Here is a 23946-nt window from a genome sequence, read left to right as displayed (position 1 = left end):
AGGCGTAGGTGGTGGCGACATGTCATCACCTGGAGGCATGGCGGTAGGTTCGAAGTGGAGTCCGCTGCGAAGCTCCGTCGTCAGAAGCACCCCGAACCTCCACGAAATAAGTGTTATGTGAAAGCACTGGTATCTATATCTCTATATATATCTATCTATATCTATATGGTATCTCTGGCTTTCTATATATATATATATATATATATATATATATATATATATATATATATATATATATATATATATATATATATATATATATATAGAAAGCCAGAGATATATGAAGATAGAGAGAGTTCAGACGCCTACAAGTTTGATCACCTATCAAAACAGTTTAATTCAGCAACTAACATCACAACATCACAGTCGTCGTGAACATCAAACCACTTTATTGAGCGAAAATGAGTTACTTAACAAAAATGGTGCTGATAGAACAGTTCATTGCGCTACTCGCTTTAACATGTATGCGCCGTGTGGTGAAGCGCTGCACCCCACACAACATCCCACGTGCGCTTCCATCATACTGTTTTCCACAGCACGAAGGAATCGACTAGATCTGGCTGCACTAACACATGTATTCGTCGTGTAAGCAGCCGCAAATTTTCTGTTTGAAAGATAACGTCCGTCAACGACAAATAGAAGCCGCATAGTCAGGATCTCATGGGAGCACTTTGCTTAGCGGCTGCAACCCAAGCCGTGCACTTATCCAACGGACCCATCTTAGACGTTGGTCGGCAGCCATAGACCTCATGAAACATTAGCGAGCCCCTAAGAGGGATGTTTACAAGGCGTGCCTCATCTTCGAGCTGTTCCTCGCGAAGACCGCTGGTACAGAAACAGAGAGCGTAGTAAATAAAGAACAGGTGGTCTGCCGTAAAGTCCTCAGCACCTGGCAAACGAACATCACGAACCCCTCCGGATGCCATGGCTGCGCTGGCGAGGTGAAGGTTGCCTTGGTAGAGTTCTTGGATAATTTTCAGCGCCGTGTGGTCCTCCAGAAGCGACAGAGACATTGATTCTGGAACATGGGCCTGCTCCTGCAAGCATAGCTGTGCACGACGGAGAGACGTCTTTGCTGAAGAAGACCAGAAGCTGCGGGTCAATATTTCGCGGTTAAAGAATGACGAGACACCTTCGAAAAGCATTCTCAGTAGGCATCGAGCCGTACGATGACCTTGGCGCGGTAACTGTAAGTAGCCTACTTCGTCAACTCTATAGAGGCTCCAGTTGGCTAGTAAGACAGGAATGTACACAGTCTTTAGTTGGAGATCGTACCAACAATCAGTCTCAAAGGGCGAAGCTCGCCAAAATTCTTTTGAGCTGCGACGAAGTGTCGAGGTTTGTACTATTTCGTTTACTTCAGAAAGCCACTTTAAGAAACTGCCCCGACTAGTAAACAAGGGTAGCTTTGCCACGTATGCGGACACTTTTGACATGTCGCTAAGCCAATGAGGTAGGCCTACAAGGAAACGAACGTCAGACAGAATTCTCTTCGCCAACACGCGAGTTTGGCCGTCCAAGAAGATGAGAGATTCCACGTGCGTAATTACTTGCTTAAGCACGTTGTCGAGGACGCCCCGAATCATGGTGTCTGGTGTTCTCACCACCTGGTGACTGGCGTAAAGGAATAAGTCTGGTAGCGCTTTTGCGGCAGCCCGGACGCAAAGCCTCCATCGCTGCACGTGGCGGACTGGACGGTTGAAAAGCTGAGCAGACACCGCCCATTCCAAATCGGGGTCAGACATTGAGACGAAAAGAGAAGACCTCACGAGCACGTGCACGCAAAGAAAATTGAGGACGACGTGAACGTCTGTCTTGCGTAGCAGATCGACCAGTGTTCTTGAAAAATTTGGAGACAGGAGCATAACATCGCGATCTCCTTCATCAGGAGGAAGCTGCAAGTCACCTAAAACTTCAAGCAGGTACATCTGGTGTTCGATCTCGTCTTTAAGTTTTACGACCCGATGCAAACGTTCATCTCTGCGCTGCGACTCCCCAGAAGCGATTGCTGCATCAAGCTGTTGCGTAAACGCGACCACTTCCATCGCGTAGGATGAGGGCACAAAGCGCTTGCCGAGGGCGTTCATGGATGCTTGCATAATTCTTCTATAAGCGGTCGTTGTTTTTTCAGGGCCCACGATCAACGGTTCGGGAACTTCCACAGTTATTATGTCTCTATCAGGCTCAAAAGGATGCAAGGCCACTCCAAGTCGAAGTAGTGCAGATGTGCCCGTCAGAAGAAAGACCTTGGCGGCGGTCTTCCATGGCGAAATGCTGCTACGCACAGGTGGAGTAAAAGGAAAGCCTTCGAGGTCAGCGGCCGCTAGTAGGTCAAGAACAGGGTCAACATTCGTCCCGTTCGCGCCATTCATACAAGCGGTCATTACTCGCTTCAGCGGTGAGAGGACGTCAGAGTCTTGAACACTGGGAGGCAGCGGTGACGCAAGAACGTGGTAGATGTCACTTTCGAGCTTCACGACCAGCTCGTCATCAGGGCTCGTGGAGCCATTAAGGCCTTTCCAGCGATTGCAGACAAACTTGTAGAAGTCGTCGCACGGGTCCATGTCTTTGGAGATCAGGGCGCCTATGTAAGCGCCATCTTTCTGACATGTCTCTGTAGAACATACGTCATACAGTGGCTCTCGTTGTACTACCTGTTCTGGAGCGTCCATGGGATGATTTGATGACGTTACCGTGGGCGCCGGCGGCACGGAAACCGGAAACCCACGCTCGATAAGCAAGGGAAATCCCGAGCTTGATTTTACTGCTCCTGGATAGAAGGCAATCGCCAGTGCGGCAGCTCCGGTGACAGCCACCAGAATGATGGCATGAAAAACGAGCAGTTCCTTTTTAAGTTGTTGAGAGTTGCTGGAAGCTCTTGTAAGATCACCGGAGACTGTCGTCTCAAGAAGGCTGTTGTCACTGACCGTCGACACGGGCGTTTCCTTTGCGGATGAGTCAACGCAAGCTAGGGTGACGATCTTCTCCGCACCTTGCTCTGCATTCACGTCATACACCAAATTCTCCAGATCGCGTTCTAAGGAATTGCTGGCTTCGGCTGTAGTGCTCCATGAAGGCCCCGCTACCTTGGGAGAAAAAATGTGGCATTCATTCTCCTTCAGCTTGTATTGCGACGACATAAAACCGACGTCATTGACCCGACAGTCCGAAGACCTGCTCCGTGGTCGCCGAGTGTTGAAAGGCTGTGGCTTGGATGGTTTGCCGTCGGTCGTGCCGTTGTCGGGTGCTGGAAACCGCGGGAGTGATACTCCGCAATCTGGGTCAGTCAAATGCATCTTATCCGCCGTGCACTGCACAATGATCCGGTTCTTCGCGGGCTTTTTCACGCTGTTTTCGTCGCTACTAACACACGTGGGCATGATGCTGGCAGCCACTCTCTTTGTCGTTGTTCTAGTTGGCTCCAATAGCCTGCAATATCAACACAAGTAAATGGCTCACTTAATGCTGCGTAAATAACCATTGGCTTCAACTTCACAGATATCAAAATGTATTAACTTGTAACAATTGGCTCTCGCAATCCGTAACTGTGAAATTAATTCTTAATTACAAATAGCACGTGAGCACATTTGGGAGAGCTACACCACCAAAATGCAATGAACCTGTTCAGAATTGTTTCTAGCGGTTATATCTCAAAGTGTAGCACTAATTTACATTCCGCTGAGAGAGCACCTTTTCGAATACACTTGTTCGTCCAATTTGGAAGCAGAAAAAGAAGGAGCAGCCACTATATCTAATTTTCTTGAAGAAGACTTTAAAAAATTGTAGCTGAAAGCATTCATGTAGCAAAAACGGCTTCAAGCCGATGGACAAATATTTGAAATAAATTCGCGCACACCAATCTTTTATGCTTTTCTCTTAGAAACACGTTGGGAAATCCAATTGCACCTGCGGCTCGACGTCTGTAAAATATGATAATATCCCACGCTTTGAACGCTGGGAAAAGACTGTCGGGCGATGAGACACATCGAACTCTTTTCGTATGCGTCATTTAGTGCATCATTGACATTGTCTCCGGCGTTGATCCTTCGGTCGCGGACGGACAAGGCCTGACTTATTGCGTGCTGCTCCTGACTCCATCAGGCTGTGCGAAAAGTCGTGTTTGCTTTCCTGGGAAGGAAGAAAAATGCAAGTGACTATCTATAAGAGTTAACTTTGCTTGCACTCGACCAAGATTCCTTTCTTGAACGCTTCGGTGTAATAGGAAGGTATGTATTTATACACATGGAAGGCAAATAGAAGCCGATGCGTTGGATGCATGGCGGTTCATGGACGCTGGCGGCAGCTTCGTGATGGGAAGATACTTCTCATGTAAGGAAACCAAGTGTGACATCACAAAAGCAAAAAAAAAAGAAAAAAGCTAGCCGCTTGTGGGCTGCTAGGGTACTAACGAGGCAATCGTACATCTTGGATCAGTGCATAAAATCATGCCGTTTTATTTTTTAGGTTGTTATTAACAATATAAATTCCTACATGAAAATATGACGTATTTCGTGTATAAGCCAGCTTCACTTGCCTGGTCGTGACTGATTATTCTCTCTTAGGCTCTGAATCATGCAGTGTCAAGCAAACGAGGAGGACAACATTTATTCTCGTGCAATTAAAACAAGGGATGTTTAGCGGCACCCACCGCGTCAGCTCAGTATGGTCACGGCGTCGCGCTGCTGAGCACCAGGTCGGGGCCGACTGCCGATGAGAGCGGAATCCAAAAAGTCACAGGCCTGCGCGGCACACGCAGCACAGTCGCAGCCTAAGCTAGAAGAGCGGCTCCACAGGAGCTCCATTTTCCGCACCACGCATTACAGGGTCCATCGAAAAATGCGCGCTGCTCGCGTTTACACGAAAACCCATGGCACCGTACCCTGTTTCTCTCAATGGCCACAGTATCAAACACCAGAAGCATCACCGCTTCTTAGGCGTGATTATCGACAGGGTCCTTTCATGGAGCTCCCACTAAATCTACCTGAAGCGGAGACTAATTTCGATTGTGCATATAATGAGGTTCCTGTGCGGAAAAACCTGGGGCGCGTCGGTACGGTCCATGCTGCAGCTGTACAGAACACTGTTTCTGGGTTTTTTTACGGTACAACTTGCCGGTTTTGGCGAACACATGTAAAACAAACATTCGTACTCTCGAAAGTTTGTAAGGCCAGGTTCTGCGGACTTGTTTTGGACTACCACGAAACGCCTGGACTCACGCAACACTCGCGATTGCTATAGAGACTAGAGAGTGGGCTGTGCGGTGTTTGTGCAGCGGGTCCGGTGGACCAATGGCACATCATGTGGGACTGTGCCAGGTTCCCGACGGCAGCTACCTCCAGGACTTACCCACCCGAACTTCAAGGTGCACTGCAGTCTGCAGACAAGGGCTCACAACTATGGGCCGTCCAGCAGGCGCGGGGTGCGCTCGAAAAGCACAAGCCTCATGACCCACTACAAACGGGCCCAACTGGGCAAGTGCAGAGTAGGGTATAACCACGGGTCGACGCTTGGCCAGCGTCACGACGCGTTGAACCGTCGTTTGCCGGCACTTTATTAAAGTTATCCCTATCCTATCCTAGAGACTACTTGGTTACAACATATATAACAACTGACAACGTTAGAGCACACATTCGACATCTGTGTCGCGCACCCAGTCACTATATTGCTGCTTTGCCAGCACAAAGAGCTCAAGCCACATTTTCCAAACTTGTTGCGACACACCAAGGCTACCTTCCGTCGGGCTTTACACCGGCAGCAAGACCACTGTTAACCCTCTGGTGCCTACGACAGCCACAAGTACACCTCACGATTCCGTTAATTACGAAGAAGACCCTTCATTCAACAGTCACTCTACGTCAATTGACACTGTCATGACTGAACGAGGCTTATGAACAAAGAACGCACATATACACCGATGGATCTGTCGCAGCCACGAGCTCCACAGGCGCTGTTATCATCCCGGCCTTACAAGTCACAGTTACGTTCAAAGTGTCCCACATTATGACCTCTACGGCAACTGAACTTACCGTTGTACGTGCCGCTGTTAATTAGATCGCACAAGCCAAACCTCGAAAGTGGGTCGTTTTTTTGTGACTCCAAGGCAGCCCTTCAGAGTATGCAGCCAGCCTTACGACGCAAGACCCGTGAACAACTGGTGTTTGAGACCAGAAACATTCTCCATCAAGCCCTCATAAACGGACATAACATCATCTTACATTGGCTTCCGGGATGCTGTGGTATCGTTGGAAATGACCTTGCTGATGATGCCGCCCGGTCAGCCCATAAAGAAACCCTGACCCTTCCTACACTCTTATCGAGGGCAGACGCTGCGAGGGGTCTTCATTTACTTGCTCAAACCGAGATTGAAACTTTGTGGAACACGTTAATTTTCTCCAACTGCCGTCTCCACCGGCTTGATCCTACACTGAAGCTGCAGATTCCATAGAACTCCTCCCACCGTGATGCAACTTTACTGTGCCGCCTCTGGTTAGGGGTGGCTTTTACGAAAGATACTCATTCCTTATTGGAATGTCCGACACACCGATTTGTGACTCATGTAACTGTAAAGAAACGATCGAGCACTTGTTGCGTTTTTTATAATCCCTATGAGATCGAACGCGACGTTCTTCGGGGGGTGTTAAACCGATTAGATAGCAGACCATTTTCAGAGACTAATATTCTCGGACCATGGTCCCACGTGTCGCAGGCTTACAAAGCGACGCAGGCATTGCTACGTTTCATGAAATAGACTAGCCTCAGTGACCGATTATACGCGTGAAGTTATGGACAACCGCACGTATTCACACTGACGGTACCTTCTTTCCTCCCTTTCCTTTCTTTTCTTTCGTTAAACTACTTGACTACGTTAAACCGGACGTGCGTCTGGTTGACTTTCCTACCTTTCCTTCCTTCTTTTCCTCCTCCTCAACCTCCTCCTGTTGTTGTGTCACTTAATGTCACAAATAATGTCCTGTTTCAACTGCACAGAATTTTACGAAAAAGTGAATTTTGTGAGGATATTTCCCAATGTTCTATGAGGTTATGTGTTTTTATTACCACTATGAACCCGGTATCGTGCAAAATATGGCAGATAATTATTTAGGATATCTTAAATAACTGCTTAATTAGCAATTATAGAGGAAACATTGCAATTCGGGAATTGAGGACCTAAAGTCATATTATTAACTCAACGAAACCTTATTTTCTAAACAAAATCATCTTGGGTGCTAGAGCCTGCAGCACTTTGGCACTGCGGGCGGCCCAGTATGGCAGTGCCGAAAGAAATATGAAATAGTGCACCGGTGACGTCGATCTCTCGATCCTTGCCATTGCGAGTGCAGACCAACAGTAGCGCAAGCTTTTGCTGGCACGAGCTTCATGGCGGCCTTCTCGTTTTTTGCATGGTGACGTCAGGAATCGACGTGGAGCGTGCTCTATTGGAGGCGAGGACTTCACCATCTGTCGGAAGCGCCTCGCTTGCGTAGTATGAGGGATAACGCGGCGCGCTCGTCATAGGTTTGGCTGTCGGCCATAGCCGTATCTATCGGGGGACACTTGCACCCACACTGTCAAAAGTGGGGGGCGGGCAAAGCATGTTATTTGTCCCCCCCCCCCCCCCCCCACACACACACTTTTGAAAGCGCGCACTGGCACATTCGGCTGCACGCTGGAAAGTCCATTAAAACTACAGCTAAAGCTAAATTTTCTTTCTTACTAGAGTGACCACATTAATAATGCTTTTTTTTACTACGCATATCCCTGCTTCAACAACGACGATTGTCTTCTGTGCCTTCTCGGGATGCCCTGTAGCGGACGACGCGTGGGATTCGCCCTACACGGTCGCGTTGCGAAGAACGCCTGGCGCAGTGCAGCTCCCGCCCTAATAACAAACTGTCAGCTTGCGCAACTTGCATCATGCCCAGTTTTCGGGGACCGCTATATGCGTATTCTAAAATACAATCAGCTTGTTACATTTAATCTGCGGGTGAGGGGCAGATCCGGATGAAGTGATATAATCAGCCGCGCTCAACGACTGGTGTGCCTTACGGCCTGAAATCGTTGGATTATCAAATGCTGGAACTATTTAATCTCTGTCCGTTGCAGCGTTGCATTCTCAGTATCTTATCACCATCAGAAATCTAATCAAGCCTCTTACAGGTATAACTGTCGAATGTCGTTGTGTAATCATGACTTATTGTATATATACTCATGAAAATGACCTTGGTCGAAGTCGCACAGCCATTTCAACACCAATATAGAACACTGACTTGAATTATTTATGAAGACGTGTGCCACTTCTGACTGACGATATCATTTTCAGGCTGTTTATAAATAAGAGCTACACTATTACTTGTTTGCCGGCAGGTACAAACACAGCAGATATTTCGTATTTTGAAAAAATCAGGGCCACTTTTTGGCGATGTGTACCGTTAAGGGATAAGAAAAGAGCAGATTGGGTGAGGGAACAAACGCGAGTTACTGATATCTTAGTTGAAATCAAGAAAAAGCAATGGGCATGGGCTGGACATGCAATAAGGAGGGAAGATAACCGATGGTCATTAAGGGTTACGGACTGGATTCCAAGGGAAGGGAAGCGTAGCAGAGGGCGGCAGAAAGTTAGGTGGGTGGGTGAGATTAAGAAGTTTGCAGGGACAACATGGCCACAATTAGTACGCGACCGGGGTAGTTGGAGAAGTATGGGAGAGGCCTTTGCCCTGCAGTGGGCGTAATCAGGCTGATGATGATGATGATGATGAGCGAAAATTTGTACTGTGTAAGAATTGCTTATGTACTCTGAAAACAGTGACTGACTGATAACTTTAGTCAAATTATTATGCGTTATACACGGCATTTAACTGTTTTTTCCCCGCTATCCTCGGTAAAATATGCGGGGCACGGTGTTTATATTTATTCGAAGTACGAAACGATGTTCCGAGGGACGAACGATTTATGTTTATTCTGTGTAGGTTCACTACAGCCTTTGTTCGTTCCAGGGTGTCATACTGCCGCTAATCTAGATGTTTCCTATAGGCTCCTAAAACAACGCACGAGATACGGACATGAAATTCAGTGAAAATACGAAAATACAAACTCTATTCCTCCCCCCCCTTCCCCTTCATAGTCGGCGCCTATGAAGGCGCTAGCCAACGATGCAAAACAAAAAAGAATGCAAGATGAAAACGAAATGCTGCAAATACTTCCCAGTTCCACGTTTTGTCATGCGTGAAGATAAAAGTGACAGCATTCATCCATCTCCGGCGCCTCCCGTTTCCCGCAAGCCATTGCCGGCACCGGGATCCCGCTCATTAATTACATGGGTCTGGTCTGGACGTGTTTCTCGCAGTGTTGCCTTGATGACAGACGGTGTAGAACGCGGGGGTCACGTTACAATTCTTCGTTTTTTTGCACGTTAATCTGAGCATTTCAGTTAAGCAATATCGGAATGAAAGCGCACACCGGAAGCACTTGCGGCAAGATTGCTTCTCAAACACTGGTTGTACTGCGCAGTTAAAACTTTACCAAGAGATATTTATTAACAGCAATGCGAAAACGTCTCACCCGCTGCACAAACGGCGGGCTTAAGGTTAAAGGAATAGTAACTAGAGTTAACTTGGATTGAACTAATTCTTGAATTGCAAGTAAGTCAGCGATACCTTAAGCGAAGCATTCACAAGGTTAAAACTACCGCACGGGCTTCCGGTGAAGTCACCAATTAATTTTTTTCCCTCAGTTTTGACACATGCGCGGCAGACAGGTGACGGGTGCATGTACCAGCCACCGCCAGAAATAAAGCGAAACTTAGTGCCAACTCTAAGACTGCTGAAAGAGACTACAGCGCAGAAACAAATTAATAACACGGACAGACACAAGCGCTGTCTGTCCCGTCTTGTGTTCACGCTCAGCGCCTGTTTATGAACTGCAGTCGCTTTCAGTGTGGATTGCCAACTAGCCTGTTCGTATACCCTTCGACTCAGGCTGCTGTTGTGCCGTGTGCACATGCTCTTCCCCGCCTGTATAGGAATGTTGACTTCCCGTTTTATATGAGAACAACAGCCCTAGGATGCTTGGGTAATCTCGTGATACTTCTGTATGCCTGCTGTAGTACAGAGATCTGTAAACGACGTATGCAGTATCCGACGCATTATAGCGTCCTTCTCTTAGCTCCGCAACGTTTCGATAACCAGCATCGTCTACATCTTGGGTACACAGCACAACACAGATACCGGCAAGAGCTTAGGAGGTGACGAGACAGGCACTGAACTCGCAGCTCAGACGTTTATTGAAATGAAAACACGTTTATAAATATAGTATCGTCTAGTAGTTTGTTAACCGTACCATATTAGGATCGTCTTAGGTCGTTTGCGATTGACGTTGCGTGGCATTAGTATTACCTATCTTCCTTATGCAGCCATGTGTAACAAAAATAAACCCCCTTGTGTGCTTATTGCATTGGAGAACTGATTACGCTGATGTAGTGAGTAGTTGAGAGCTGGGTAGGGGGGTGACACTGACAGGCTCTTCGGATTCGGGAATAACTCTAACAGGTAAATACCACTGGGTTTTGAATTACGTTGTAGCCGGAAACGATGCCACGAAAGATCACAATTCAGCGAAGACGGCGCAGAGGGCTTATTCTATATCACTTGAAATATTGACTACAAGACATGTGGGCCTCTCAATGTACACACCGCTTTGCTGTTGTAAAGTCTGCAGCACCAATAAGTAACGTTACATCTCACCTTTCTTGGAGAGGAACGCATCTGACGGGCAAATTCGATGGGCGAACCTTGCGAGACTTGAGTGCCGTTGTCGCTGCACCCTTTGTAGCTGCGTTCACGCCAACGGCAGGTATTCTTTCAACAGGAAAGGCGTAACGGGGCATGTCCTCAGCGCTGCCGAAAGTACACTCCTTCGCTGGAGAGCCGCAGAGGTCCTCGTCGATAACTTGTGTTCGTTCATTGATGGCACAGAAGTTGCTAGGAGCGGCATCGTCATGCGAGCCCCACGGTTGGATGACCACAGTGCTTAAATGAGCGTCCGTGCGAACCGTCGGCTTGTTACGCCTGTCTCTAGCTGCGGAGGAGGCTTCGCACACGTCTTCACTCCTGGCTACCGGGCGGAGCTTTCTCCTGAGCGGCTTCGGTGGCTTTGGTGGCCTGGATAAGCGTTCAACACGGCATATAACTCTAAAACAGTGTAATCTAACCACACCGAGGGCACGCGACTATGTCTGTGAATAGGGGTCTAAGTATTAAAAAAAATGCAGCGAGGAAAGGAGAAACGCCAAATAGAGAAAGAGAGAAAAAAAGAAGTGAGTGGTAACGGTGTATGTCATGTCTCCGCCTCTTCCTGTTTGTATAAGTATGCTCAAGAACATGCAAAATAAGGTTGACACTAATAATGAAGGGGTATTAGAGCCAGTGCTGCAAATTAGCGATTTTGTCGCTAAATGGTGCTTACTTTTATGCGAAGCATATTACGAGAGCTCAACCCAGCTCCTCAGGCGCGGCGGTGTCGCCTTGAATACCACGTGACACCGTGACGTCACGACAGAGGAGAAGTGGCTTTGGCTCAACTCTTGCAAGACGGGCTGGGTGGGGATCGACCCAGGGTCTCCGGAGTGTGAGACGGAGACGCTACCACTGAGCCACGAGTACGATGCTTCAAAGCGGTACAAAAGCGCCTCTAGTGAATGCGGTGTTGCCTTAGAAACGAGCTGTTTCTAAGGCTCAGGCGTGCGTCGCTTGCTCAGGCGCACATTTCGTTGTCGCGCCGAACGCTGCGTTGTTCGACGCTCACCGCGTCCAATGCGGGGCGTCCAAGGCGAAGCAGAGTAACGCATGAGTTGTTTCTTCGTCTAGCCGAACCAAATATAGCCAAGCAACAGCAGTTCACCAAGCTAAACAGTGGTTCAACAACTAAAATAAAGGCTAGTATGCTTCGCATCCTGGGCTTAACCTTACCTAAGCCACAGCCATTTTTTTCGTCTACTTAGCGAGAAATTTTTTCTATTTAATTCTTTATTATATATATGATTTGCAAGTATAACGTAGACTTTGTGTGTTTTCGTGTTAGGAAAATCATGTTAGCCACGATTTTTTTTTGTAGCTATGCTGGATCTGTAACTTTGCAGTCTGAGTGTAAACGCAGAAGTCAGTAGTCATTATCCATTGTTTTGTAAATATGGGTCAGTAAATTGAAAATTGTCTGCCACACCCTGATGGTTAAATTCGCTGTTAATTCCTCCCTTGCACGGACACTAGATGAACGTGAAGCATTTTGATAGCAACCCATTATCTTATATTCTTTAAAGAACGCTTGAGTTATTCAATGTTCACTCGACACTTTTAGCGACAATTCTAGCGACATTACAGCAATATTTATCGAACATTTAGTGGTTTATGTGTCCCAATTTAGGGACATGCTCGGAAGAAATTGGCGACACTCATTAGAGCTCCACCTTTGGTATTACTGGAATCTTTCACCCGAGCTTCATCTCAGATTAAAAGCTACCATCGCCATCAGCGACGCATCACACCATTTTGCATGTTTTTATGAAGTGAATTCTTCGCTGCTCAGACATAATGGGTGGTTCTTCATGCCTACAATGAGTGTAGCGTTAATAGGCAGGTTGACTAATCTACGCTAAGTACTCTTCTCTCTTGTTCTAAAGCTAAAACACTTTGAATTCGACGTGCAGCGCTGCGTTCAGGTTAGCGGCACTTTCATGGGAACGAAAATCGTACGAAATTACGCTAATATATTTAGGGGCTTAATGGAACATGAATTCATCATTAGCCGACGCCTTAAGCCACTCATTAAAAACGTTTCCTTGACGATATATTCCTAATCTGGCAACATGGCGAATCAGAGCTACTGTCTTTGATTACCGACTTCAATAACGTGCCTTCTAATATCACTCTTTCGCATTCCTAGTCACCTCGCAGCATTAACTTTCTTGATGTCACGATCACTCTGGATAACGGCAAGTTGAGAACTAAACTATTCAGCGACTGATCGGCACAAGCACCTCCATTTTAACAGTATAGTGAGATAAAGCACAGGGAAAGGAGCATCCCGTATAAGCCGGCCGTTCTATTTGGGAGAATATGCTCGGATAACGAATTTTGTGGAAAGCTAAAGATCTGCGAAAAGCACTCAGGGAACCGAAATACCCGACACAAATTATTGACGAACCAATTAAGCGTGCTGACAGCCTCGATCACGGGCAAGTACTCAGTGGCGAGAGACAGTATGTGCCACGCTCGCAAACAAATCTCGTTTTAACACATTCAGCATCAATACCAAAAGTAAGTCATATTCTTAAAAAAAAAAAAAAGCTCTCTTGACTCAAAGCGAACGGCTTAAAAACATATTCACAAGGAACCAACCCGAGCAGTCTACCGACGATCGCGCAATCTTCACTACATTCTCACGTCAATGAAAAATAATATTTCAATGCATACCGGCTGTCACTCTTGGAAGAAACCGCGGTGCGAAGTTTGACTACATCCATAATGATTACTAGCAATGCCTCTGACTTTTCAAGAGCAACCGTGTGCCCTGAGTATGCGCACGAAAGACTGACAATGGCAGATACCTTGAGGCATTTACACAATAGACCACTGTCGGAGGACCCCTTGCTAGGCGCATGGCCACAGAGTTGGCAGACGATAGAGACAATGCGGGCTCTTCCACGTTTCTTAGGCGACACGGGCCTGGATCGACTCACGCTTGTGATACCAATTACGCAATGTGTCTTTCACCTCGTTCCTCCCATTATCATCCCCCATTGTGACCCTTTTTCTTCCCTTCTTCCCCTTCCCTTATGTAGAGTAGCAGGCCAGGTGTTCCATTTTCCGGCCGAAGTCTCTACATTTTCTAGTCATTTTAAACTACTTCTTCAATAGCAACCAACGGTAACTTTGATTGCAACAGCGCTAATGTACTTTACTTGCTTGAATGCCCAATGTGCAGTATGCAATACATTGGTCAGGCATAAACCAGCTTTCGATTTCATTTCAACAGTCACCGAGCGCATGTCAGAAGCATCCCAGGCCTTCCACTGTCGGAGCATGTTAACACGCCTGGCCACTCTTTTGACAAAATTAAAGCCAAGGTTCTACAGTCAGGCTCCAAATCGCTTTATGACAGAGAAGTTACGGAATCATTCTTAATACACAAAATTCGAGCCAAGTCAAGTGAAGTTTATTTCCAACACCGAGTCGGAAGTTCTTGGGCGAAAAGATGTCGCAGACATCTTGAGAGTGCCCAAGGACCCATTAAATAGCAGCAGGCAGATTGCAAAAATAATCATCTGAAACGCTGTAAAAAATGTAGGCATGAAATATAATTCACGCTATTGCGCTATTCAACCGCGTTTTAAAGAAAGTACGGGAAAAATGCCTTCCCTTTCACTGCAGTCACAGTGACCATGTCTGTATATAATTCTGACAATCAACATCTTTTTATTATTTTAATTTTTATGGCGCCTTTTCAAGGTTTTCATTCTGGTACTATCCGATTTTGCGTTTTATTATGACCTCACTACTCACGACACGTATTCGCAGCGTTATAGTTTCTGCACCACTTTATCTGACCGTCTTTACAAACGCGGCCTGTTCAACGCCAACAGGTATCATCGTTTTAATCATTGAAACTATGGTGCTTGTTTTAACACCACGAGAGATTTTTGTGTCATTATCGATAACAGAGCCCATCTAGCGGCCTCCCTTGTAACACATTGTTTACGCTGACGAAAGCCGTGCCAAGGCCGAAACGTTACGAAAGACGCTTTTTCGTACGTGTGCCAATTATTGAATGCGAAACGCTTCTTTGCTTATAGTCGGTGACAACCTAAGAATTACAAGGTTATATTACAAGGTTATATAGGCGTACACTGGCCAACTTGAACCAATCAGTTAGGTTCGCTTATTAACCTGACGTCAAGCGGTCTAGCGTGTTAAAAACACCTGTTTTTTTTCCCGCAGAGACCGGACTTGGTGTCACTGGTTTCAGGATAAAACGTCAAGGGCGAATTTTATGGGTGATCTTGATATCACTGCTCAGCCATAACTAACATTTTTGCATGAAACAACTACCTTTTTTTTCAATTAGCCTAGCACTTACATTAGAAGAGCAAAGTAATTGAACTGTGAGCGCACTCAAGCCGTCCCAGCTATCCGTCAGAGGCGCAGGGCAGGTGCCTGCGTTTTTGCGGGAGGTGCTTGTTCGCAATTCTTAGCTTGTAAGACAAGGTCAAACGCGAGGCCGCCCACGGTAACAGAGTTCGTCGGCAACGCATGCGCAGTCTCATGCGGCCACTTGCTATTGGCTCGGCCCCTCCTTGTTTGCCGCGCATGCGTGCGCTCTCCCACACGCCCGCTCGCACGTCACTACGGTGGCCACCCGCTTGGTGGCGCCTGTCTTGCCGGTACGGGTGTGGGCTATGCCGCGTGCAGGCCACTGCTTGCAGATACAACACTGGGCCCTCGGAAGTAACAAGTGGAAGAGGGGCATAAGAGTGCAAAAACTCTTCAGAGACGCGTACTTTCAAATGCACTTTGTCGAAGACGAAGTCCTTGCGGCGCGTAGCGTATGCGAGCGCCTCTGGTTCCGATCGTACGTCTTCGGGGTGTCGCGACTCGCGCATGTGGCGGTCCTCGAGCGAGCGTTTCCCCAGAACTCCAGTTCGTTCGGGCACTGCGCCACATGCAGGGTAGACATCTTTCGCAGTGACACTCGAGAATGGCGAGTACCATATTTTTTTTTTATTTTGCTATGCTAAAACCTGATACACCGCAATTTTTTCTTGGTTCATAAAAAGTTGCTGTATATATATATACCGACTGTCCTACGCAACTTGAGCCAACTTGACCCGCCGTGGTTGCTCAGTGGCTATGGTGTTGGGCTGCTGAACACGAAGTCGTGGGATCGAATCCCGGCCATGGCGGCCGCATTTCGATGGGGGCGAAATGCGAAAACACCCGTGTACTTAGATTTAGGTGCACGTGAAAGATCTCCAGGTGGTTGAAATTTCCGGAGTCCTCCACTACGGCGTGCCTCATAATCAGAAAGTGGTTTTGGCACGTAAAACCCCATAATTTAATTTTTTTTTTGAGCCAAACTTCAACAACATGCTTTGCTCGCCGTGCTGTCTGTCCGTCAATATTGACGAATTACTTTATTCAATTCCAAATTCACATCTGTTCGTGAAAAACATTGAAAAGAAGGATGAGATTGCTTATATTAATTCTCGCTCTTTGTCAGTGGATTCTGTACGGAACTTCCTACGTTCAACTTATCAAACACTGTCGTATCTTTTCACCTTTTATTGCCGAGTGCTGCCTACAGGCCACATACAAACAAAATATAGTCAAGGTTTCGACGAAAATTCGTCTGGTCAGGCATTGAAGTGAAAAAGGTTTGCAGTCACTGACCAAGTCAAATGAAAAGAGACGTTCCGGAACCCGTACGGGTTCCTTGTTCACAAAGAGGCGGACGAGACGAGTAGTGGCGTAATAAAGGCTATGTTTGTCACGTAATTACTGATGGTAGATTATTGGCATGCTTCCTGTTGCTCGGTTCATGGTCCCGGTTGTCGATTGGATGAAGGATGACTCAAGAAGAAGCCGCGTTGTCAGATTTCGTTCTTTGGCTAAAATTGCCGCGTTGTCCCAATCAATGTGATGTCCGGACGTATGCGCATGCTCGGCAAGCGCACTAGAAGCGATACCTTCATTCCTCACGTCAAGCTGGTGCTCCTTGAGTCGCCCTGCGAACTTGCCAGTTTGCCCCGATATAAACCTGGCCGCAACCGCCGCAAGGAATCCGGTAGAGAACCCCAGGGAAGTTATCTGGTAGGCTGTCCTTAACATTCACAAGAATCCGTACAAGGAACCCGTACGGGTTCCGACACGTCTTTCTTTTCGTTTGACTTGGTCAGTGACGGCAAACCTTTTTCAAACAAGATATATGTATTTTCTTGCTGAGTTTCGCCATCGAATACGAAGTTTCTGACTAAATGTATTTAGCTAACACTGAATGACAGGAAGCAAACATCATTTGTTACTTAAGAGCAGGAACACAGGGTGAGGAAGAAGGAGTTTTGCAGGCGACTCGCTTTCTCTTGAAAGCACGGTCAGAGGAGACAGACTGCTGCTAGATCTGCGGCTGAAGTAGAGTCCCATACTTGATGGAAATCAAATCAAAAGTGCACCTATGGCTCACATATGAAGAGTGCTGTCTGCACAAAAATAAAAAAAAGATATAGGTAGCTTGGCGTGATGCCTACTTCCAGTGTTTCTGCCTCAAGTCCGCCCCCCCCCCCCCCTATTTACTGAAGAAGGTTCCGCAAAATATTTTATTCTTTTCATTGGTCATGCTCATTCTCGGTGTGGTTTGAGCTTTTAGATAGAAAGTAAAGTAAAAGAAGCCCACAAAACATAAAGAAGGGCCACGTGAGTAGTCGCACAGCCCTTCTAGAGGGCTTTCGCGGGCTTCTCAGGCTTGGTAAAAACGTTTATATAGCACGCATTCAACAGTCGAAAGCTGAGCCGGGAATTTTTCAGGGTGATCTTTGGTTCCCTCATTGACGATATTGCTCTGAATATAGTATCTGAGAAGTTATTTAATCAATAATAACGAATTATGCAATGCGAAATAAAAAAAAGGCCGACTTGCTCCTATAGCGACGGCAAACAGCATCACCTTGGTTTTTTCCAACTATACGTGGCACTCGCATATTTTCGAATTTTGGCACAGGTTACGTGGGACACCCTGTATACCATGTGTTGCTACGAAGACTAAGTAATGCGTAGACTATCTGCCTGTGGCAGATAGCATAATTCGAATCGTCGTGCTGGTACATTCGAAAAGGTGGACATTACTTGCACGAGAAATATAAAGGCATCATCAGCTAATTAACAAAACTCGGTAATTATTTTAACTACTTATCTTACTACACATGTTGCAATTAATCAATTATAGTCGGGAAGTTCGCAAGGCCAATTAAATTGGATAGATTCTCAGGATTAGAACAGTTTTAACATATTACAACTCCCGATCCTTGCGCAGAAATAGGTTGCCGGTCCAGCTACTTTTATGCTTCAATGCATAAAACCACGTTTAGTTAAAAAAGTAAGTGGAGCGACAGTGCATGCATGTTTACCGCAAGTTGGAGGGCGCATATCTAGAAAATGATGTCATCCACAGAAATACTTTTAAGTGGATCCGCCTTGCAGTCCCACCGGCTACAATTTGTAATTTGCAACATAAGTGGTTAGGTAGCGAGTAAAAAAGAATAATGCATTTTTAATTAGTCGATTATGCATTTCGATTTCTCGTGCAAGTGTACGCCTTTTCGAGTAGACCATCTCAAGGGCTAGAATTACGTTATCTGCCACAGGCAATTTTTGAAAATTACTTAAGGTCTTCGCGGAAACACCTCGTATATGCCCGTAGTTGACGACGTTCGCGCCGGATTACAGATGCGCTCGAAATGTGTCACGGGCTGCTCTCGCGTTCACGTAAGCCCGGCGGCGAGCAACCTTCACGTTCAGGCGCACCTTGTTGACGGAGCCACCGCCGGAGCCTCGGTGCCTCCGCGGCGCTTCGCGATGGCGGCAGGGGGCTCCTCCTTGAGAGAGACCAGTGCTTTTCGTGCCTTCGGTTCGGGCACCCTTTTCAGCTCGACGTGGAGGCGATGCGACATCTCGGCATCTGCCTCGATTGTGCAGGGCGGGTTATCGTCCATGGCTCGGCCCCACTGGTTTGCTGGAAGCCGGCTGCGAGGTGGCTCTGCCGGGACTGCGTCGCGCCACTTCGGCTGGCCTCAGTTTCTCCCTGGGACAGCAGTGGCGCGCCAGCCGGAGCCTCGAGATGTTCTTGGTACGGTGTTATTCGAAGAGTTCGCCGAGTGGTAGAACGCCAACCAAAGCACTCCAAGGGTTGGGGCTATCCATGGGCGAGCGCGTGATCCCACGAGGCTTGTGCGATGATGATGGCCTCATGGTATGGCTCATACCCACGTGCACTGGGCGATTGGCCAAGAATTGCGTACTGAAACGATTACCTATTCTTTTGAAGTGTTAGATATACGATGAAAAAAGAAAGAAAGAAAAGAAACATACAAAAACAAACAAATTACAAAATAATATTGAAAAAGTTATTCGTTTTGTTGATTGTATGTGACCGCAAACGGCATCAAACACGTCTCTGTGGCTGACCCCTATAACTGACGCACCGAAAGATAATATGATTTCTGATGTTAACATTAACCCTAATTTAGCAAGCGGAAGTTCTAGATGTCTTTTTCTTAACAATCTGTATCGCCTACACACCAAAACATAGTGATCTAGTGATTCTGTTTCTTGGCAGTATGGACACAGAGGTGATAGCGTCAGACCAGTCCTGTGTAAATATAGGTTAATGGAGGGACAGGGCAGCGTAACCTCGTGACCGCTACTTCTGATTGTCTTGATGGACACCACTGGATTTTCCACGGAAATTCTAAGTGCTGAAACTTTGTCCATATTATTATTGATTCATTGACATCTCCATGAATTAAATATTTTCTTTATCTAATTGCTGTTATGTGCGCCACTACTGGAAGAACCGGCATTATAGGTCCACTCAGGGATGCTCGCGCTAATGAGTCTGCCATTTCATTGGAATATAAGCCACAGTGGTCAGGTACCCATAATAGTTTCAGAGAATTCAACTAGGGTGGAACTAATAGAAACGTCTTTAGAGTTGGCGAGCTGGATGAAGCTGTAAGCGAAGTACAGGCCGAAAGGGAATCTGTTATAACAACCGCACTTATTGAGTTCGAAGGCTGTTTCCGCAGCGCTGAAATCATTGATAAAAGCTCGGCTTCAAAAACGGGTGTGATATCTGGCAGTCTCAAGGAGAATGACCAGCTAAGTGGAAGCGAGAAAATGCCTACGCCCGCCTTTTCGTTGTTCACTGAAGCGTCTGTAGCTATTATGTTATTTGTTTGTACGTGTGCAAGGTAATCTTGCAACAGGTTATTTAAGAAAGTGGCTCATTGAAACTTAGGGTTTGAGGGGTGGGGAAATACCATCAAAATCTATCTTAATATTCTGATTTGGTTCGGTTGATGGAATTACCTCTCGAAAGTTCACATTCAGGCTATCTAATTGTTTTTATACAAATACAATATGTGGAGTGTGATAACGAGGCCAATGAGCAAGAAAGAAGGAATTTGGATCATTAATAAAGGCGTATTCAGATCGCCTAAGCGGCAAGCTGTAAAATTTCAGAAATGCTTGAGTTGAAATGCTTGAATCTGCAGGGCAACATTGGAAGGCGCGCTTCTTGATAGACAACATTAATAGCATGAAACTTCGGGGGTCCCAGACACAGGCGTAGGGCCTCACGCTCCAAAAGAACCACAGGCTTTATTTTATAAACAGGGCCGCCTAAGAACAAGACACACCCGAATTCTAATATGGGGTGCATATACATTTTATAAATTACTGCGTAGTCCATATGGTCGGTTGTTCATTCTGTGCAGAATACCTAAGGCACGTTGTGCCTTACACGCTACACTTTCTGTGTGTGGGCTCCAGTTTCGTTTTCTATTATATGTGATCCCCAAATATTTTAGAGACTCAACCTGTGGAATGGGTTCTTGCTTATGAGCTATAAAAATTGAAATGGGATCCATGATCGGGGACACTAAAATTGAGCTTTTGCTTACATTTAATGACATACAAATTGTCTGAAGCCATACCTCAAGCATACTTGTGTATCTTTGTAATTTTTGGTACAAATCGTTAATGTCACTGTCAGCCGCAAAGAATGTAATGCCGTCTGAATACACGTAAACGTGCACGTCCTGACAAGTGGGTATGGAGCTCATTAATATATTAAATAATATTGGGGACAGGACTGCTCCTTAGGGAACACTGCGAGTCTGTCTGAATTTAGACGAGGAACATCCGTCCTTGAAGCAATATCTTGATCGCAAAAATTCTGCCAACCACGCGATAATATAATTTGGGATATTACGCCGCTGCAGAATATCCAGTAAAATTGAATGTTCAACGCTGTCATAAGCTTTAGCTATATCTAATTTCAATAAAGTAGAATATTTTCCCCTTTTCCGGTCGAGCTGGATGCGTCGCTCTAAATCAGCATGGGCACACCATATTGAGCAATTAGCTCTGAAGCCTATTTGATTTGGACTTAATATTAATTATCCGTCATCAAGATAGTAATTCTGCAATGTAATAGCCTCTCTATGAGCTTCACAATATTAGAAGTAAGAGAAATAGGTCTGATATTTTCGATGTTATAACCTTCCCTTTGTTTTTTAGGTATCGTGATTACTTTAGCTAATTTCCACTCGTAAGGTATCCAGGCTTTGTCTAAGGAATAGTTTATAACGTTTAGAAGGTCTCCAGGAAATAGATCGAATAAAATTTTTATCATGTGAACGGTAATCCCATCAGGACCAGGGGCTGACAAGGGTAAGTTTCGAATCACTTGAGCTAATTCAGGCAATGTAACTTCAGTAAACACTGATGTTGGGGCTGGTTTTTGCAAATTATAGGACATCGATGACGTGAATCTACTCTCCAAGCCTTTAGCAGTGAGTTCAAGAGATTTTTTTCATTTCATTGGGCGACAGATCGACATAATCAATATTAATTGGCGATGGCAGACGTTTCCGATATCTCATATATCTAAACAACGATTTTTTGTTTTTATATTTAGAAAGGAAATCGTAGTGTTTCCTATCATAATCTTCTTTAGCTTGAGCCACTGTACGTTTAAATACAGCAGCGTGAAATTTGTAATCAGACCAATTTTGGGGGCACTGCTTGTAAATGAGCTGGTTCCAAGCTGCCTGTCGGCGTCGGTGGTCTCGCGTGCAGTCTGTATTCCACCAAGGGTTATAAGATGCTTTCTTTGCAGATGTAACATGAAATTCAGCCTTTTTGAATGTTCTTTTAATTACTGCACAACATTTCATAGCCTTAGTGTATCCACGCTCTTCAGAATAGGAAGCCAAATGTATCTTAAGATCGGATTTAAATTTATTATAATCTACAAATACGCGTACCTGAGAGCATGATGACATAATCGGGCAGGCAATTGCAAACATTATTGGAAAGTGGTCACTGTTGGTGGCACAGTCCAAGGCTGTCCAGGATCAGCTAGTGAGGGACGAACTTACGAAACTTAAATCCAATGCTGAGCGGGACTGTATACGAATATATGTAGGAGTTTTAGAGTTCAGACAAGACAGATTATTATCTATTGTCCAATCCCACAAGCGTTTGCCACATTGGTCAGTTCGAAAGTCCCATCACGTGTGATGGGAGTTGAAACCTCCAGCAAGAATTTTGTCCTTGCACCATGAAGTCACTGCTGAATCCAAACATCGAGTGTTCTGCACACCCGCAGGAAAGTATAAATTTACTAACGAGGAAGGTAGACACCCTGGTATGGTTATATCTACTGCAAAAATTTCACTTTCGGGAGACATGTTTGTATGAAATCTTTGCCTCAAGGCTAATTTTGTTAGTGATAAAGAAAGCTAAACCTTCGCCCTTTGAAGGAAGGTCCAGTCGGAAAGATCGGTAGTCATTTAATTGAAAATAGTGATGTTCTGAGAGCCATGTTTCTTGCAAAGCAATAATATCCGGGGAGAATTTCGATGGTAAATACAATAAATCTGTTTCTGCAGAGTGAACTGATCGGCAATTCCGATGAAGAATATTGAGGAGTCCTGTAGTATGGACTCAGTAACTGCCTTACTTAAAATGCTTTCCTTTAAGAAATCTTCCTTTGTAAGGCTGTCTCTCAGATATTTTTTTGTCTTTGAGTTAGAGTCGTGGCTTTTTTTGCCAAAGGGGATCTACATCGTTTTAACGATCGAGAATCCATGTCTATCCTGTGTGTTATCATTGAAGCCTGCGCATTGGCTCTGGCTGACATCGACGGATGGGCCTACAATTCGGGCATCTTGCGACGTGAAATTGGCGGTTACGTCTTCATTTGAAGGACGTGGACAGTCAGTTGTTTGAGAAATTATACCAACAACTGTTGTTGTTCCGAATATCTGTGCCATATCTGACTAGTTAGAATTTGTGTGAAGGACTCGCAAAGATTTCCAGCTAGGCGCTCTCGACAGCACCAGCAATGCTGATGCTGTCCATTGCTTTCCATTGCCCTTTCGACAGCATCAGCAATAGAAAATGAAAGAGACGCGTCCGTTGCTGCCGCCTGGCGGGTTGTGACACCGGCGTATCTCTGTGTCCTAGCATGAATTTCAGTTACTTTTTCTCTACGGGAACAGTGTTTCCGTTCAACGATTCCCAGGATTTAAATTTCCCGTGCCTTTGCTGAGCAATTAGAATAATCAGCAGAGTGCGCGTCATTGCAGAGTCAGCACCTTTCTTCCTTGCTTTTGCACTCGCTAGAATTGTGCTCCTTACCACAAATTTGGCGCCTGTGAGCAGATCTACATCCTTTAAAGGTGTGTCCATAACGCCAGCACTTTACACATAGGAGGGGACGAGGTGGCAGAGGTTCCACTCTGTAGGTTTACACATAGGAGGGGACGAGGTGGCAGAGGTTCCACTCTGTAGGTTAGAGGCCATGTCTCAATCTCTAATGGTCGAAATGTCCCTGCAAATGTGGTTATGACCGACTCACTAGGGATCCTGTTTTTCTCGACCACACGTCCACACCGATAAACTGAAATTACACCCGCTGGTGAAAACATCTCTAATACTTCTGCCGGTGTCATGTTCACATCGACGCCGCGGACATGCTCTTTCACACATGCCAAGTGGGGAGGAATAAATGCGCTCATCGGATTGGCAGCAAACAGCGAACACTTTAAAAGGTCTTGTACACAGGACTGGTCTGCGGAAAAGCAGAGGATACCTCCTCTGCCAAATGGGCGGACCT

The 23946-nt window shown here is 45.9% G+C and overlaps 1 protein-coding gene across 2 annotated transcripts; it reads right to left on the bottom strand.

The window, feature by feature from the left end:
* Nucleotides 1-372: 372 nt before the first annotated feature.
* On the bottom strand, nt 373-18976 carry LOC135917591 (neprilysin-1-like). Of its 2 annotated transcripts, XM_065451144.1 has the most exons (4): nt 18567-18976; nt 10740-11156; nt 1551-3429; nt 373-1049 (listed from the first exon to the last, which is right to left on the bottom strand). In XM_065451144.1, the coding sequence occupies exons 1-4, from the start codon at nt 18752-18754 to the stop codon at nt 651-653; spliced, it is 2883 nt and encodes a 960-aa protein (XP_065307216.1). In that variant the 5' UTR covers nt 18755-18976; the 3' UTR covers nt 373-650. The 2 variants fall into 2 exon arrangements, with proteins under 2 accessions (XP_065307216.1, XP_065307215.1); XM_065451143.1 differs by having other exon boundaries at nt 373-3429.
* Between the last annotated feature and the right edge of the window lie 4970 nt (nt 18977-23946).

This window comes from Dermacentor albipictus, chromosome 1 (assembly GCF_038994185.2).
Source record: "Dermacentor albipictus isolate Rhodes 1998 colony chromosome 1, USDA_Dalb.pri_finalv2, whole genome shotgun sequence".
Classification (NCBI taxonomy): Eukaryota; Metazoa; Arthropoda; class Arachnida; order Ixodida; family Ixodidae; genus Dermacentor; species Dermacentor albipictus.
The sequence above is the reverse complement of the archived record's forward strand: the minus strand, read 5'-3'. Positions and strand labels throughout refer to the sequence as shown.